Genomic DNA, 19,841 nt, shown 5'->3' on the forward strand with positions numbered 1-19,841 from the left:
AATTAAATCTACAGAAGGGATAAATATCTATAATTCAAATTAGCTTGATGTCTGTCCGCCTGTCTGTCCCTTAAGATCTCGGTAACCACTGAACCGATCGGATTCTACTCTTCAGGGTATATACCTATTGGTCCTGTGGTGGTTTTAAGATATTTTCTTGGGAGGTGGGACACCCCTAACCCCCCCAAAAAATAAAATCCCCCCCCCCCAAAAAAAAAAATTGGGGGGGAGAGTATGGTTCGGAGCAAAAGAATTTCTTTTTACTTTTTATTTTTTTTAAAAACTACCTTATGGGGCAAAGCCCCTAGAGGCTAGGGGCGAAGCCGCTAGTGTCTATATAATTGGGAACCGGCGGTATACAACATTTCTTAGTCATAGAGGGAAGCAGATACTAACAAAAATACATCACATTAAAAAAAAACATTACCTAAAACATCTCCAATTTCGCTGCTAAAATCTGCATCCGTTCTAAGAAAATAAGTGTTGTTATTACGATGCATTGCATTTTTCAAAAATAAATGACTTTTCAAAATTTATAACGTAAATTGATATTATAATTAATAGTAACATTAAGATGAAAATATTTGTCGAGTGCAAAAAAAACTTAACCTCCCTTATTTTCAAAATTAATTTAGAATTAGGTAGTGGGCTAGTCCAGAGGTAGGGCGCTGCAAGGTTAGAAACTCCACAGGGATTAGCCATAGGAAAGAAATCACTCCCTTTTTTCAACTAATTTCAAAATTAATGGGGAGGGGAGTCAGTGCTCAACAGGAACTTTGAGGAAAAGCACATATATAACATAATTAAAGATGATTCACATTAATACCAAAATATTTTAGGAAAAAAACAGATAAAGGAAAATGATGAATTTAAGAATAAATTTTGGGTATAGTACCTTTCGTGGCAACGCACCTTAAGCTAGGCGATTCTACTGATTTTTCACAGTAGCTTTTCCCCTATTTCTAGCCAATGAAAGGGGGCTCTACTAACCCTGCGGGGCCAATTGCCTAACCCTGTGGGGCAATCACCTAACCCAATATAACCTTACCTAACCTAAAATAAACTATAAAAAGCCATTTTAAAAATAAGACGAATCGCCCCTTTAAGGGGCGTTGCCACGATCGAAAGGGACTATTCTCTATTTTTAATACCAAACATTTATGCTTTTCATTAAAACAAGGATGACAACACCCTTAGAAGCAAAGATCTAAAATATAAAGGAAGGATTTTTAGAACTTGATTGTAAAGATGCTTTGCTTATAACATTGTGCTTTGTTGTCCTAGGAATCATTATTTCAAAAATCAGATGAATAGGATAATTACATCGTATGAAAAATTTTTGTTAAATAAGTTAAAACTCAACATATGTATAATAAATGGATGTAAGGAATATCTGATAACGATTATAGAGTTACTACATTTTCTAAATCGTATCTAACTGTTAAAGGAATTTGAGAACGATAGGACAATTTTAACCTGTCCAAATTAATGAAAAGAACTAACCGTCGGACCGACCCTAAATATAGAAAAGCTTCGCTTTTAAAAATACCTTGAATCCGAAGAGCAATTAGTGTATGACCAGGCATCCTCACTCAAATATATCCTAAACATAAAATAATTACATAAAAGTAAGATTTGTAAAAAATGTATAAGTATCGATGCATAAATATATAAAAGTTCTTAATAAATCAGGGGGGGGGGGGTAAAAAGACCCCTATTTATGCAGCTTCTAGTTGAGCTAAATGGATAAATGTGAAGCTTGAGGGAAACAAAGACATACTCCTAATAAAATAGATTAGCACTATACATATTCTAGCATATACGCACCTAGAGGCATCTAGGGCCCCTAAAAATATTTTCTTTTTAATGATCTATATAAAAATCATCTTTGTTTAGCATTATGTAAATTTAAGTAAGAAAACAGTAAAATTGTCTAACTATGACGTCAGAAAAAATTAAAAATTAACCAATGAGAAGCCAGTATTTACAATGGTAAAATATATAGCGGCCTCTCATTGGTTAATTGTTAATTTTTTCTGAAGTCATAGTTAGACACTTTTACTGTTTTCTTTAAGTAAGCTTAGGATTGTAAATAATTGACAGATTATCCCCTATTTATTTAGATAAGACAATGGACGATTAATTGAAATCAAAGTTTTGAAGCCGACGAAAAATATCTATTTTTTTTAGATGAAAACAAAGCCTGGGCTAACAAAACTGGTATATTTTATGATTTTTGTTTTATTATTCGTGGAAAATTGTCTGTAATACGATGACAAACATGATTTTTCAGTATGGCTGAGAACCGGTTCCAACCCATCGGATATTAATCCGTTCCGAAGCCATACTTGTATGTACTTTCAAAATAGAATTAAGAAAACAGTTTTTAAAGTCTGTTTTTCCTCAAAGCACAGAAACAAAAGATTTTTGATAATTAACCCCAAAATCATGCAAATTATTCAGGGATCTATAGGGATAAGACAATGACCAATAAATTGCTAAACATCCCCAATCCTGATACACAAAATGTTTAGATTACAATTATTGTTTGAAACGTTTGATCACTCAACTTAATGAACCAACCAATCACAATGAAATAAAATGCCCCAAATTTGTTCAGAAAACGTTATCCAGTGTTAAAACATCCCAATGTCTTTTCCCTCCTTGCAAAATTTTCAAACTAGTAATTAGTAGTTTGATAAAGTTCCTTTATTCGACAGTGTTCCAACCCCTCCCCCTCCCCCTAAAAAACTTTAAAATATTTATTTTAATTTGTCACCCATGACCACTTTTATGTATAACCAAATAGTAACAGTTCCAGCTGAAAAAATTGCAAAAAAAACCAAAGACTAAGAATTAAAAATATGATAGCAAAAAATCCATCCCAAAACTTAAAGGAAGCTTTCCTAAACAGGGAGAACTCTATCAGTATAGTAGTTATTAAAATCTTAATCTTCAGACAGAAAATATCTTACTACTTTTCATAATAGGACAAACCAACAGGTAATTGTTGAAAAATCATATTTTCAGAACTTAATCTTAGCTTTTATTGATGTTGTCATCCTTGTTTTGTGTCCAATATCAGAAATAATCAATCTCAATTTTCACGAACAAAAGAATGAGAGAAAGAGAAAAAATACTCACTTTTAGGTTTTTGAAATTTCCATAAATATAGAAAAAATATCACGTTATATCATTCACTAAAAAGTACACACCCTCTTTTTATAATTGATTTTTAACTGAGTTTTTATTGTATCATATTTTCATATATTTTGGTCTATTATATAGTTAAACACTTTAGCGACACTACTCTATAGTATTAAAATGATGTAGAATGTGTGTATGTCTAACTTTACACTTCTTTCACTGGGTAACCATATACATTATTGGGACTACGCCCATCTAACCCCAAAAACTTACTGATGGTGATGTGATGATTCTCATTCTACTAGTGATATAATATGTGTGTGTGTGTGTGTGTGTGTGTGTGTGTGTGTGCCATAAGGGAAACAAAAAAAATGGGGATGGGGGGCTAAAAAAGAGGGGTTTATACCAAAAATCTAATTTATGTTTTTTTTCTAACTAACTAAAATTATGTTCACGCAGATTTTTTAGAATAATACGCTTATCAAATTTCTTATTACTATTTCAAAAAGTACATAAATTGACAAAAGGAAAAACTGTGTCACCTTGTTATTGCTGCGCTACATTATAATAACTAATTAAGTTCAAAGAGTTGCTATAAAATAAGATGGTTAAAACGTAAAAACACCAAACAGAGTTCAAAGCTAAAGTTTTTTTTTTGTTGTGTGATTATATTTTTGTGTCTGTATATATATGGAATTTTAATAGAGTTAAATTAATAAAATTTAGATTTTTTATCTAACCTATTCATTTTATTTTTGCAATTATTTAAAATTATGAAATTTTTCTCTCTTTTGATTGTGCTGAACCAACAGAATTGAAAATTATTTTTGGTTGTATAATTGACATGATAACAAGTTTGATAAAAAAAACTAGACTAGCTTTTATTCTTAGAAGCATAGCTTTTTATCCCATGCACTTAAGTATCAGAATGTCAGTCTGTTTGTTAGAGAAGCTTCTTACATTTTTAATATATATTTTTGGAGTAGGTTACCCCACCAAAAATTTGTTTTATTTTTTTATCTATTTTTAGAAAAATTAAATTGAAATCGGGAGTAGATGGCCCTCCCCACTCTTAACAGTTGTGTCAAGGGGCGCATCCGCGTGTCTTACATAAAACAAGTTATGTGTACTGTAAAATAACTTACAAAGTAAATATCAACTTTCAAAATAAAAGTTAAACAGTACACCATTTTAATTATTTTTAACCCCCATAACTTCTATCCCTTCCCCTTTCAATCAAATCAAGCGGTTGAATTGCTCAGTTTCAAATTTACTTTTGTACAGAAAAAATCATAGAAGGGATAACAACGGTGAAGTGTAATATGGTAGGTCCGGCTCTCTTGCACATCTCAAATTTGGCGAACTTAAAATTTTGCAACGCCTTGATAGAAATAAATAATTTATATTAGGAATATTTACATTCCATATTAAAATTCAATTAAAATTATTAAAAATTTAATTTTGTAAAACAAAACATAGATTTGATTTTAAAAATTAGAGATGACATTTGAAAGAAGACATGAATTAAATTTTTTTTAGCCTCTAATCAAAATAGGAGCTGAGATAATAAGGTGCAGGGCATGATTGATGCATTAATCATTAGAGAAAGAGAGACAAACAAAGAAATGAAAAAAGAAAGAGAGACAGACGAAGAAGAGAGAGAGAGACAAACGAAGAAGAGAAAAAAGAGAGACAGACGAAGAAGACAGAGGGAGGGAAAGAAGGAGAGAAAATAAGCAAAGTTGGTATTGATTTTTAACAAGATAGCATCAGTATTTACAAACTACAAATTCATCTTTAGCGAAGCCTCGCTTCTAGAAATCTATCGTGATCCTACTAGGTGATTAGAGACGCCCATTTTATCTTTGGAGATTTCATATCTTTTTTATTATTGGCAGATAATGAGAGGGAGGGATTATTGAACTGTAAATTATACAGGTACCCAAAGTTTTATATATTGTTAGTAAATCAATATTTGATTTACTTATTTTCTCCATAATATAAAGGCGATGCTTGCTAGAATATTTATTTCGTATTGCGTTCATGGATGTGGTCATGCTTTATTTTTCTTTTAATTCTTTTGACATTAAGTGTGGGGACAAAGAATGATTAGAAAAAAGTTAGTTAAAGCGTAGCAATACCAAATGACAAATCTAAAACATTTTAAATAACAAATAATTTTTAAAAAGTATTACAAATAAAAATACTCAAATATTGTAAAATATTTTTTCTTTAAAAACCCTGGGATTGAGGGGAAAATGAATTGTAAATTACACTGGTCCCCATAGATTTAAACTACCGATCTTATTCATTTGCTTACAAATTTGGGTAGTTTTGATAAATCTTCATGGCATTGCAAAAAACTTTTAATCAACAGTAGTGTATGTTTATTATAATTTAAGGGTGTGCAAATTATCTTATCCCTAAAAATTCCTGTGTTAAGAAAAATTCATTAAAATATATTTTTTGTAAATTAAACAGCACTTGACTAGAAAAATGGTTGATTTTTGCGTTATTTTCATTTTATTTATGGTGAATAAATCAACCTGCTTTGGTATTAACAATATTAATTTTTTTTGCTAATTTAAGAAAACTTTATAATAATTCACAAAAACACCGTTCCATATTACTATTTCTGTTTCAAATATTGAGAGAGGTCACAGTAAATTATGAGCTATTTAATGTATTTCTACGTATTGTTTGACCATATTATTAAAATGTTTAAAAAATGTGTTAACCCTTAAAATTCGGGCGTAGGGGTGGGGGACTTAAAAACAAAGTTTGTAAAATAAAAAGGTGAAGGAAGCAAAATATGACTTATAGTCGGAAATTCTTTACCAAACAGGGGACATGCACAAAATTGTTGAGTCCTCTAGCTCTAATAGGAGCTGAGATAACCAGACCGATTGAGGTGCGAAAAAGGTCCCAAAATTTAAGGGTTAAAATGTGAAATCAATTATGTTATCCAAAAAAGGAGATATGATGGGAATAAATGAGCAAAAAAAGCTGTTATTTCATACATATTTATGAAAGTTATAAAGAAACAAGAATGGCTCTATCTATAAGTTTTTGAGCTATCGATTTACTAACAATATATGTATAAAACTTTGGGTACCTGTATAATTTACAGTTCAATAGTCCCCCCCCCCCCCTTCCATTATCTGCCAATAATAAAAAGATATGAAATCTCCAAAGATAAAATGGGCGTCTCTAATCACCTAATAGGATCACGATAGATTTCTAGAAGCAAGGCTTCTCTAAAGATTATTTAGTACTTTTGTCGATACTGATGCTCTCTCGTGAATAATCAATACCAACTTTGCTTACTTTCTCTCCTTCTTTCTCCTTCTCTCCCTCCCTCTCTCTCTCTCTCTCTCTCTCTCTCTCTCTCTCTCTCTCTCTTCCTCGTTTATCTCTCTTTCTCTCTCTATCTCTCCCTCTCTCTCTTCTTCGTTTATCTCTCTTTGTCTCTCTTTTTCGTTTGTCTCTCTTTCATTCTCTCTCTCTCTCTCTCTCTCTCTCTCTCTCTCTCTCTCTCTCTCTCTCTCTCTCTCTCTCTCTCTCTCTCTCTCTCTTTCTTTCTTTCTTTCTCTTTCTTTCTCTCTCTCTCTCTCTCTCTCTCTCTCTCTCTCTCTCTCTCTCTCTCTCTCTCTCTCTCTCTCTCTCTCTTTCTTTCTCTCTCTCTCTCTCTCTCTCTCTCTTTCTCTCTCTCTCTCTCTCTTTCTTTCTCTCTCTCTCTCTCTCTCTCTTTCTTTCTCTCTGACTATTTTGGGGGAGGGTACCTCCCAAGAGATAAATTTTACACAATTTAATAGTCAGAGTTCTTTAGGGATAAGACAATGAAGATAAATCAATAGCATTCCTGATGATGATAAACAAAATTACCCTGTCTCAAATTAAAGTTATTAAAAGTATTGCTCACTGCATATAGCTCAGGCATTTCTTTGCTTAATCTTTTAACTCATTTTATTTCATGAATTTATAACGCAAAAAATCTAAATATTATTAATGCAATTTTGCCAAAACGTGAGTTTACAATATTATTAAACTGTCAAATTTAAAGATAATAATTTATCAATTAACATATAAAACATTTATATAATTCATATTTTTTATTAAATTTTGCAACTATTCTAAAACAAACTCTTTGTACGACAGACGGTCTAATAACTTAATTTAGCCAGGTAAATCATCTACGAAGCTTCGTTATATTAAATTTTGTATGTACGTCCGTTAATCACTCAGTCCGTAACGCCAAGGGGTAATGTGATTTCTCGGCTACTACTTAAAATATTCTACTGGTTTTTTTTTAAAGAAGAAGATTATTTAAAACGGCTTCTGTGTACAATTATTTTTTGTTACAAAAGACATAAGATATTTCTTTAAAAGGTTTTGTGATTTTGTAATATATATTAGTATGTTGTATTCTATTTCTTATTGGCTCTCTCTTTTACATCATCCTAAACATTTACTTAACCCTTAACGGTCGGGGGGAGGGGCGTTGAACGCCCCCCCCCCCCTTCAGTTTTTTTCTATCTCATTTTATGTGTGTGAAAGATAAAGATCCTAAACTGCGTGTCTTTTTTAGTATGGGTATGACACATAACTGAGCTCTCTAGCTCTAATAGGAACTGAGATAATAGGGGGAGGGGGCGTTGAACGCCCCCCCCCCAGACCAATTAAGGTGCGGCAAGGGGCCCGACTGTTAAGGGTTAATATAAATATAACTTCATATGTCCCTATGTAAGTTTAAAAAAATGTTGAACATTATTATTTCTTGCTTGGCAAAATATATCTATAATACAAAGTAGAACGATGTCTGTCTGTTTGTTTGTGTGTTTGTGTGTTTGTCTGTTTGTTTGTAGCGAAGGATCTCGCTAACCGCTGAACCGATCGGGTTCTCCTTTACAGGGTAGCTTCTCATAGTTCCCGGGAAGGTTTATAACTATTTTCTTAGGGGGTGGGACACCGGCTAAAAAAAACTGGTTTTAATCTTATGATTGTACATTTTTATATTCGTAGAAAGCTGGATAAAATACGATGCTAGACATAGTTTTTTCGTATGGATAAGAACCGGTGAATGAATACGAGAAATACAATTACTCTTGTTATTAGCAAAGATAAGTACAGAAGCACTTCTTTTATCACAACGGAAAATTCAACAATTTCCCGTAATGTAAAATTGGACCACAGACATTTTTTAAAAAATATACATTATATAGAGATGGCCGTAAACTGATGTTCATCCCCAATGATGATATAAAAAATTATCCTTTTTAGAGTTTACAAATAGTGGTTGAAACGTTTGTCCATTCATCGTTTTGAACCTACCAATCAAAGTTCAAAAAAGTTGTTAAGCCAGTGAAAAAGAAAACTTTACAATAAAACTTTGGGGACTAGTGGAATAAACAGCCTAATAGCTCCTCCCTCAATTAGTTTGGTGCGTGTTCTTAGTTAGGTTAGGTTATAGATGTCTTTAGGGGGATAAAACATGGTATTTAAAACTATTTAGGGGGGGGGGTGCCGTCTTTGTGGTTTACTTGACAGTTTTGGGGTGTTATGGTGGAATTTTTCTTCAATTACGCAAAAACATGAGAAATACTCTTTTACTCGAAAGAGTGTCATTGATCACAAAACAATTACAATAATGTTCAAAAGTAGCACAGCAATAACAAAAAAATAATATTTATCAAAGATTATACTTTCCATATTATATAAAATTGTAAATAATTAAGACATATTCGAAGATGAATACATTTTTGAGCAATCAATGGTTTTCATTAACATATTTATGGACTGTTATTGATCAGCTGTTATTGATACTGGTAGGCAAAGATTTTTAAATGCGTAATTTACTTACTATTTTTGGCTTAGAAACTTTAAGGACTTTTAAAAACATCGGATGAGTTAAGATCGCCGATGTTTTTATTCTTTTTTAGTCTGCCAAAGAAGGCAAAGAAGATTGTCATTTTTTGACCAACGGAACCAACGGACAGGCAATAGTTCGAAGTGGTCAAATTGAAGAACAATTATTTTATAATCCTACACGTTAAATAAAGTTGGGATAAGAAAAAAATAAAGAGAAGGCAACATCCATAGGCACAAAAAATCATTGAATTGACAAAGAGACAAGGTGAGTTCACATAACCTTGGAATAGAATATGCAAAAAAAACTCCCTCCAAGATAAACCTTAGGGAAAAAATGTATACATCTTTTGAAGCATGACCGACAAACAGACGGAAAAAAACAATGTATGGATTAGATGCGAATGTTTCATAGAATTTTTTTCCCAAAAATATCAGTTGTCTATCTGTAATATAATTCGAGAAAATCGACGAAGCCAAAAATACATAACTTTTGCACCACGTCATCTTCCTGTGACGTCATAAAATGAGGGAGATTAGAGGAGAAGAAAGAAAATACCTAAAATGAGATGGAGAATATGACGTCACAGGAAGACGACGTGGTGCAAAAGTTATGTATTTTGGGCTTCGTCGAGAAAATCACATTTTTCCCACAGCGCGGCGTTACGAAATGACTGACGGACAGACAGACAAATTGAATAATAGAGTAGCTTTGTTATACATCTTGTTATATGTATATAATTTATTGTTTTTTACGATTACATAATCCCGCTAATATCAGAATGCAAATTTGCAAATTACCATACAAGGGGAGGAAATTGGCAATTAATTAAATTTGGCGGTGTTTAGACAAAACCTTAAAATACATTTATAATTGTTAAGCATAACCATAAAACAGAAGAAGGGAGGGAACGCTAGACTGTAAATGTTACTAAACACGCCCTGTCATTTGTTAGCATTAAAACTTTGGGAACTTTTGTTAAATGTTAAAAGGATGGTAAAATATTAGCTGTGTCTAATCTTTTCAACCAATATAACTTCGGGTACTTTTATCAAATGTTATGATGCTAAATTTTTTCACCAAAAATTTAATCAACAAAAAGGGTTAATTTTGTTCATCACAATTGGTGCTGTAATTTGATTTATTGTCCATTGTCTTATCCCTTAAGATCTCTGTAAATATACTTATTGTTTTTCATGAATAACAGGGATGCAGGGATAGGACATTTTGGAAGATTGCAATTATTTTGGGGTAAAGTTAATATATATTATTTTGTGTTCTAAATTGTTCTCTTTCCGTATTTAGCTATTTATTGCTAACAATTTCATAAACTAGTTTAGAGGGAACAATAGTTTATCGGGAAAAAGAATGTAATTTAACATCCATTGTCCTGGGGTGAAAATTGTATTGAATTGCTTGTCACAATGGATATATTTAGTAACATTTGTGAATATAATAACATAGAAAATTTGTCGTCAGTTTAGGTTGCTAATATGAACCTCATTTGTTGGTCAGTTCGTTCACAGATTAAAACGGGGTAGATAGTGGGTATCGTTATTTTAGCCAGCTTGAAGTTTCACTTTATTACATGAAAATCTGTTGCGTTATCCAAGTAATTATAAATCGATTATTATGACCTTGCGGTATATGTGTTTAAATATATCATTTAATACAACAAGGATCACAACAATGATGAAAAGCATAGCTAAACAATGTATGAATATGCGTTCTTTATAAGTCTTCAACATTGTGCCTTATAGTGCTAGGAAAAACCATCCAAAATTTGTGTACACATATTTCTCCAGGTTTGAATATAGCTATATAACAAACGTATTATGATTACATCTTTTGAACTTTAAGACAAATAGATATATTAATACTTGGATGTTGCACCAGATTTGTATGTACTCTAATAGTGATACTCGAAGCTAGCTAAAATAATGATACTCCAAATCCGCCTACTTTAACCCATCCCTTCCCCTCTCTTTCTTGATGAAAGAACTGACCAAGAAATGAGGTCCATTTTGCCAAATTTTCCCCTGACAATATATTTACATATTATATATCCTTATACTAAAGTAACAGGATGTCTGTGTGTCTGTCTGTCTGTGTGTCTGTCTGTGTGTACCGAAGGATCTCGCTAACCGCTGAACCGATCGGGTTTTCCTTAACAGGGTAGCTTCTCATAAGTCCCGGGAAGGTTTTTAACTATTTTGGGGGAGGGTACCACCACCCTCCCAAGAGAAATGACAAAAAAATCGAAATTTTAAAACACGTTTAGGAGACTTCAACGTCAAATGAAGAGGTATCGTACAAAAAAATTAAAGTAGAGACTTAATCAAACAAAAACATTTAAAGTGCCACTAGAGGCCTCTAGGGGCGTAGCCGCTAGTCTATTATATAGACAGAAGAACTCTACACAAATTAAGAAATGCCTCATTTTCAGCAACTTGATGTAATTACAGGACATATTAGTACATTTACACAGATGATATTATCATACCCTCAAATATCCGGAGATAAGACAATGGATGATAAATTGATATGCATCCAAAATAATGTAAAACACATTTAATAAACATATGTAGGTTGAAATTGGTGATTGAAATTTATGGGGACTTCTAGTTTCCAATAAAAATTGTATTTAAAAAAAGGACATAATTTTTTGAGCCACCAAATCAGAAATCTTATTTTTGAATTAATATTTTTAATTTTCATATTCAATTATGTTTTTACTTATTAATTTAGACACTGCATAATAGTTCTGAAACTCTTCAATGCTTAATATTCGTATGTCTTACTGTTGCATAGCTTCGCTTTTATTGGTGTTGTCATCCTTGTTTTTTAATAGCCGTAAATAAAATTAAGTTTCTCCATAAGCTGAAGTGCGTAATTATTACAGTGGCGTGTACAGGGTATTACTATGGAAATAATAAAATGGGAAGGCATACCTATCCAACTTCAGTTTTATGGAACGCCAATGGCTTTGCTACAGTGTTGCGGAGCTGGTGCCGGGATTTGTGGAGCCGCCATATTTAGCTGGAGCCGTAATTTTTGTTGAAAAACGGCTCCGGCTCTGGACTAGATAAACAAAGAGATTTTTTTTATAAATTATAGTTTGGTAACTCTGTTTTGTCATGTGCAAATCCAGTTTTATCAAAAATTTAACTTTTAAAACCTTCAAAAGTCAAAAAAAAGACGTGGGGAAAAAACGTCGAGTTTTTCTTGATTTTAGGTCGGAGCTGGAGCCGCCATCATCACAGACGGCTCCTCGGAGCCGGAACCGGAGCCGCAACGCTGTTGCTGCTTTAGAAGCTGCTGTTGTAGCATTTTAGATCAGTGATCTAAAGGGATAAGACAATTGTTGATCCCCAATGATGATACACAAAATTATCCCTTTTGTAAATTACAATTAGTGTCTTTAACGTTTGGACACTTCATTTCAAGAACCAACCAATCAAAATTAAATAAAAATCTCCAAAGTTGTTGTGCCAACAAATAGGATAACGGCATTTTAAACTTTGAGGACTAGTGTAATAATATTAAACAGCGCAATGTCCCCTCCCATTCTACCTATAAATTGTAAATGATAAAATATTTTTTGATTACCACAAAACATGCTGAAAATAAATTTTACTTACGTATTGTTATCAACCTCTGTTTCTTTCATTTTTTTTAAATTTTACACTAACTTTATAACTTATTATTTAATATTTCACTAATATTAATATGTCAAATATAAATGGCCTCTAGCCATCTATTTGTATTCTATCAAAAAAATGTCACTTTATGATGTATTATAATAGCATGCGTATGATATATGTTGTAGGTATAATAATGTTATATGGCTACTAAATGCTTGAATTATAGAAATGTATATGGAGCTATGTTTACTTACATTGTTATGTGATAGAAGTTTATTCAATACTCACAAATTTTAGGAATAGCAAAAATATTATATAACTAAAAAAGCATAGATGTCTAAACCAAGCTTTACAACTCTCATAATTTTAAAAAAAATACATTAGATTAACCCTCTCAAACCTTTTAAATTACAAATTTTTCCCTTTCTTACAATAAAAAGTTTGGACTTCCCTGATCATTGGGGCCTTTTGCAATTTTCTTGCTCTTTGGCAGATTTTAAAAAAAAGCATGATTTTGAAAGATTAGTTTGACCGTAAAATGGGAAGCTAAATAGACATTTCTTACTGAAAAATTAAAATAACACTTGTACATGGCTGTCCAAGATTGGGGGTAAAAATGTGTTTACCCCTTACAAACTCTGAAACCAAACATTTGATCCCCCTAAACCTTTACCCCTCTCAAACCTTTGAAACCCCTTGTTTTACCCTCCTCAAAATTAAAGCTTGAACGTCCTTGCACTTACTTTTATCTCGTTATTGCTCCTCTGTCATTGTATAAAATGTTTCTTCTAAACACATCCATTTTTAATTAGCTAATTTAAAAAAGTCTTAAGCTATTTTTAAGGCAGACAGTTTTTGTTGTTTTATATTAACACCGATTAAAGTTAGTTGAGTGCGTTGTTCCTGTCACCGTGTACACGGTGCTACAGGACTAGGTCAATAGTCACTTTATTAATGGTGTCACACAAGAGTTACAGTTTTAAATAAGCCCGAAACTTACAGTCACTTTATTTTGAGTTTAACTTTAGAAATGACCCACAATATTTTTACATGAAGCGTCGCGTCGCCGCTTTTCTATTTGAATAGAAAACATACTTTTAAGAGGATAAATTTGCAGATAGATTTCTAGCTCAATGTTCTTGATGAATACATTTTAAAAAGCGAAGCTTTTCTATAATTAGGGTCGGTCCGTACAATCGTCCGAGACGGATAGCTTTTTTCGTTAATTTAGGCTTGTTAGAATTGTCCTATCGATTTCATGATGATTCCGGTAGTAGTTAGGTACGATTTAGAAAGCGTAGCAACTCTATAATCATTACCAGAATGTCCGTACGTCCATTTTTAACATGTTGTTTTTTTACTTTTTTAACAAAAAATTTATATGTGATTTAATAATCCGATTGTTCTGATTATTGGTATACTGATTCCTTGGACAACAGAGTACTTTATTATAAGCATAGGGTTTAAAAACATTTTGAAATTGGTGATTAGAAACTTAAAATGCTTGCTTTGGAATCTGTAAATGCGTTTTCGAGAAAGCATGTCTTTTATAATGCGAAACATATGTTATGTTATGTTCTGTATCTGTCAGGGAGGAGGGGGACATTAGATTGTAAAATATACTGAGATGGATTCTTTATTAAAATTTGCCCCACTAATCGCTTAGTGGGGCAAAATTGTTTTCGTGAAAAATCCTCCAAAATCACATAAAAAAATCTACAAAAATTAAATCAAATCTTATGTCAATAACCCTTCTATGATTTTGCTTCATTTTTGCCCCACAAAGCGATTAGTGGAGCAAGTTTTTTTAAGTATCCACCTCTGGTTTACAAATGAAATTTTCCTATTGGTTGGCTTAAAGACTTTTGGGACATTTATAAATCTTGATTGGTTGGTACAAACTAGTATTGTCCAAATTTTCAAATAATCTACAGAAGGGGTAATTTTGTTAATTATTATAGGCAATGTACGTCAATTTATTTTCCATTGTGTTATCCCTGATATATATATAATTCAGATAAATAGATATATTATATACGTGGATAAAATTTACTTTGATTAGCTTGCTAATATGGACCTCATTTATTTGTCAGCTCGTTCATCCAGCAGTGTGGTTGGCGATAGGGTAAAGGGGATTGATGGGGGTATCGTTCTTTTTGCCAGCTGCGAGCATTACTTTATCAGAGTATATAAAAATCTGGTGCAACATCCATGTAATGATATATCCATTTAACGAGTATATATACATAACTGAATGTTTGTGTATATGAAAATGTAACTTGATAATAGACAACTCTGTTCAAAAAGATATCAGATTAATACTGTTACATTTTACTATTCGTTGTTCAGCTATTAACAAATTTTTATCTGAAGCTCAAGATCTCAGAAATCGCTGGTCCGAATGGGTTGTACTTATAACTGAGGGTCCAGATTTTTATCTGAAAACCACTTTCTCCCCTAGAGGATAAGGTTGAGTCAATTAGTTGTTCAATAGAGTGTTAAAATCTATAAATCTTACTTTATCAGAAAAAATATGATTACATACAAACCTAACATTCTTAGAAAATATGTAGGTAATTGTATGATTCTTGATTGGGTTGTTCAAACTAAAGGTTTAAAATTTTCAGTCAATAATTTTAATCTACAGAAGTATTAATTTTGTTGTTAGGGATGCATAGGGTATGTAAAATAATTTATCAGCCAATGTGAATCCCAACTAATTACCAATAAATATTTAAAAAGTTCCGCTAGAGGGTTTTAGGGACCTAGTCGTTAGTTGGTATATAGATCAGTAAATCTTATTTTGGTTAACCAGATATGACTGTGAAATATAAGCTGAAGCCCATCCCATCAATGTAAACTGCTAAATTGCTATATATATAGTAACTGTTACAATTAAGATTAAGTGCTTTGTACTTGTATTACTACTATTGGCTTCAACCCTAACATATTATAGCTTAATATTTAAAGGAGAGTTTCTAACCCTTAGTTTTAATTAAAAAACAAAAAGTACTTGTTTGTGGGGTTTAAGTTTTTTTTTATGGGTAGCTAGATCTATTAGTGGAATCGACATATCCATACCCTTTCCAATACCCTTAAACTTGCCCATTATTAAAAAGAAGCATCCCAGAAAGTTACATTTTATTTGGTCCATCATTTATGAGATCTTAAAGGACAAACACATCTGCAATTTTTTTTTGTCCAAAAAGATCTAGCTAACAATAGAAACGATTAAGTTCTTCATTTAGGCTTTACATAGTTCTTGAGATGGTTTAAGGCTATTCTTTTGTCCACTCTGTCCCCCCTAAGAATACAGAGCCTCTAAATACCAGCAGCGTAGCTGCTAATATTCTCTAAAAGAAGAGCTACACTACAATTTTAATTTACCTCTCGTCCATGGGTAGAGAAACAGCTGAACTACTGGCCTGGGATATACGTCTCAAACATCTACACAGTTTCAACAATTTCATTTCAATGTATACCTATATTTGCGACAACTTTTATTATACAGAAACTTCTAATTTTCACCAATTACAAAACAACACTTCAACTCTGGTGGGTTCGAACTGGCAACATACGATCAACAATCTAACATTCTATAGTTGAGCTATGATGGTCACTAAATTTCATATGTGAAATGATAAAAAATATTTCATTTCTCCATGAAAGTATTAATTGTAATTGTTTTCATATGTAGTTAAATTTCAAGTAAATATTGAATTACAATTGAGCTGTGTATATTCCAGAACTAGGGTATTGATGTATTCTTGAGAAAACAAAATAAAAATAATGCATACATGCAATATCAGGCGCATGAGTTTTAATATAAGAGTCATAGAAATGCTTCAAGGTTCAAAACATTACTTCAAGTAAATGTCGGGCATGAAAGTTTTATAATTCAAATTCAATTCGTATAAACTAAAGCAACAAGGTTTAGGTCATACAGTCTTCCTTGTTAGGTAATATCTTGTAATTGGCTAGACTATTGTCTCATAAGTTCAGGGGAAGTTTTATATTGGTCTAGTGAAAGTTTTAGGCTTGGTAATCGATTTCCTATTTTTCTTTCTTGCATTGGACAAGTAATTATATAAACATCTTATAGAACTCTATTCTGTTTCAAGGACTATGTTTCACTCTTCCCTTTTTCAAGTAATATTTGTTTAATAAATAATAAGCACACAATGAAAACACACAAAATATTTTCTTGCTTGATGTTGTATAAGAGTGTTGCTATGCACCTTTCCAAATGAAAACATTGATAATGAATATGATCCCAAGCTACTCTATAACCCTTAATATATAAATTTTTATCTATGTTAACAATGAAATAAGTTAATTCTTTGCAGAATTACAATAATTTGGACAATTAATTTACATAAGCAGCCACAAATTAACCTGCAGCCAATTTCTTTTACATTTTGTGAGCCCATTTTGCTGCACTGACTTACTTAAACAATTCCAGTCTTTTTTTGCTTTAATTTAATTTTAGTAGTGCAGTTACTCAAAGATTAGGATATTTTCATCCATCACACTGAGTCCCTTACATTTGTAATTAATAGTTTATTAAATACTACAATTTTGATACAGAAGTATAATTAGCACTCTCTCTAGGATAACTATGGATAATATTATCCTTGTTCACCTTGCATGGAAATACAGGTGGATATAGAAATTAAACTCTCACTAGGATTACTATGGATAATATTATCCTTGTTCACCTAGCATGGAAAACAGGTGGATATAGAAATAAAACTCTCACAAGGATAACTATGGATAATATTATCCTTGTTCACCTAGCATGGAAATACAGGTGGATATAGAAATAAAACTCTCACAAGGATAACTATTAATATTATCCTTGTTCACCTAGCATGGAAATACAGGTGGATATAGAAATTAAACTCTCTCTAGGATAACTATGGATAACATCATCCTTGTACACCCTCCATGGAAATACAAGTGGATATAGAAATTAAACTCTCTCTAGGATAACTATGGATAATATTATCCTTGTTCACCTTGCATGGAAATACAGGTGGATATAGAAATTAAAATCTCTCTAGGATAACTATGGATAATATTATCCTTGTTCACCTTGCATGGAAATACAGGTGGATATAGAAATTAAACTCTCTCTAGGATAACTATGGATAATATTATCCTTGTTCACCTAGCATGGAAATACAGGTGGATATAGAAATTAAACTCTCTCTAAAATAACTATGAATAATATTATCCTTGTTCACCTTGCATGGAAATACAGGTGGATATAGAAATTAAACTCTCTCTAGGATAACTATGGATAATATTATCCTTGTTCACCTAGCATGGAAATACAGGTGGATATAGAAATTAAACTCTCTCTAAAATAACTATGAATAATATTATCCTTGTTCACCTTGCATGGAAATACAGGTGGATATAGAAATTAAACTCTCTCTAGGATAACTATGGATAATATTATCCTTGTTCACCTAGCATGGAAATACAGGTGGATATAGAAATTAAACTCTCTCTAAAATAACTATGAATAATATTATCCTTGTTCACCTAGCATGGAAATACAGGTGGATATAGAAATTAAACTCTCTCTAGGATAACTATGGATAATACTATCCTTGTTCACCTTGCATGGAAATACAGGTGGATATCGAAATTAAACTCTCACTCTCTCTAGGTTAACTGGGCATAAAGAAATAAGTAAAATATGTAGTGTACCTAGTTGGTATAAAAGACAAATGCTATCCTTATAATAAAGTAACAAGATCATTGTATGTACATATATCTGTCTGATCTTGCTAACCCCTGAATCCATCGGGTTCTCCTTTACAGCGTAGCTTCTCATTGGTCCTTTAAAATGTATAACTATTTTGGGAGAGTGTACCCTCCCAAGAGAAATCGCCCCTAGAAAAAAGTCAGGTAATTTCTAAACACATACCCTAAAATTATCAATATACATACAAAAAGAAGTCTCACTTATTTATCAATCATCCTAAAAATTAACTGTTATTTTTTTTCTCATTTAACTTAACCTTTTAAGTGTTCTGACAAAGATGATAACATCCATAATAATAAGAAAACAAAAATCATGGAAGGACAAAGAGATAAAGTAAGTCAAATGTTTGGTGGTCATAAAAAAGAAGTAAAAAGTGAGAATGATATGAAATATCATAGAATATTAAATAAAGTAAAGTCTTTTGTAGCATGCTTGACAAACTGACGGGCCAAGGTAAGTTGAAAGATCAAGGATCTTTTATATTCTTATTTTCATTTTTTTTAAATCTTAATTAGCAAACAAGAAAATCACATTCATCCACAGTATTAGGGATGGATAGACAGAAATTAAATACTAGAGTAGCTTTACTACTAATAAGTGAAAGTACAGGAAAGAAACAGCAGTTTAAACATGACAAGTTTGTCATTTCCTTTTTAGAAGCGCGGCTTATTCTTAAACTAGAGTTGGCTCAATATAACTATATTGCTATTGGCTAGTTTTCTATAAGTACATATTTATTTATCTATTTTTCAATAAATAAATTTCCTCCCCCGCCATTACTATCTAAAAGAAAGAAGTAAATATTTATTAATTTAAATGATTTTAAAAAGATTTTTTCAATTATATTTTTTTTCACATTACCATAACCAAAGGGTTAATATGATTAAAATTTTAGTTTTAATATTTTAACACTACGGAAGTGTCGCCACAATTGAATTCTTTTAAAATAGAGTTTTCTTAGATTAACTATAATGAACGTATATTTTTTATTTATGAAATAAGGATTATATACTTCAATGTAATTCAAATATCTACAAGTGAAAAACTTAATTCATTCCATAAACAAATAGAATAAAGGTCTTATCGCTTTGGTCAATGAGAGTTTAATGAGGATTATTGGAGCACTATGAGTTTTAAACCATTGGAAGACTCGAGCTCATTTATAGACGTTTATTTCCTATATAGATCTGTCATGGATCTTGATGCAATAAAGCAGGCTGTTTTGTAAATATAAGTTTTAAATTGGAAGATTTCATTAAATAAAAGTAATCGCAAATTTACTTAGTAAATAAGTGCATTACTGCCTCAGTCTCATACGTGGAAATCAATTAAAATAGTGGGAAAATGTGATTTTTAATCAAATTCAAAATCTCCTTGTCGGTATCCCAATCCAGGATTTTTTAGGCTT

At 31.8% G+C, this 19,841-nt stretch overlaps 1 protein-coding gene across 1 annotated transcript in view; it reads right to left on the bottom strand.

The window, feature by feature from the left end:
• The window catches only part of LOC145332685 (inositol-trisphosphate 3-kinase A-like), an 87,521-nt gene that overhangs the window by 56,859 nt on the left and 10,821 nt on the right, over positions 1–19,841 (bottom strand). Inside the window, exons 7-9 of the mRNA XM_080177701.1 lie at positions 16,045–16,104; positions 1,550–1,603; positions 428–468 (exon numbers count right to left, since the gene is read on the bottom strand). Of these exons, the coding sequence (XP_080033827.1) occupies positions 428–468; positions 1,550–1,603; positions 16,045–16,104 (155 nt within the window). The remainder of the gene's footprint in view (positions 1–427; positions 469–1,549; positions 1,604–16,044; positions 16,105–19,841) is intronic.

This window comes from Acartia tonsa, chromosome 11 (assembly GCF_053477335.1).
Source record: "Acartia tonsa isolate MP-2025a chromosome 11, ASM5347733v1, whole genome shotgun sequence".
Taxonomy (NCBI): domain Eukaryota; kingdom Metazoa; phylum Arthropoda; class Copepoda; order Calanoida; family Acartiidae; genus Acartia; species Acartia tonsa.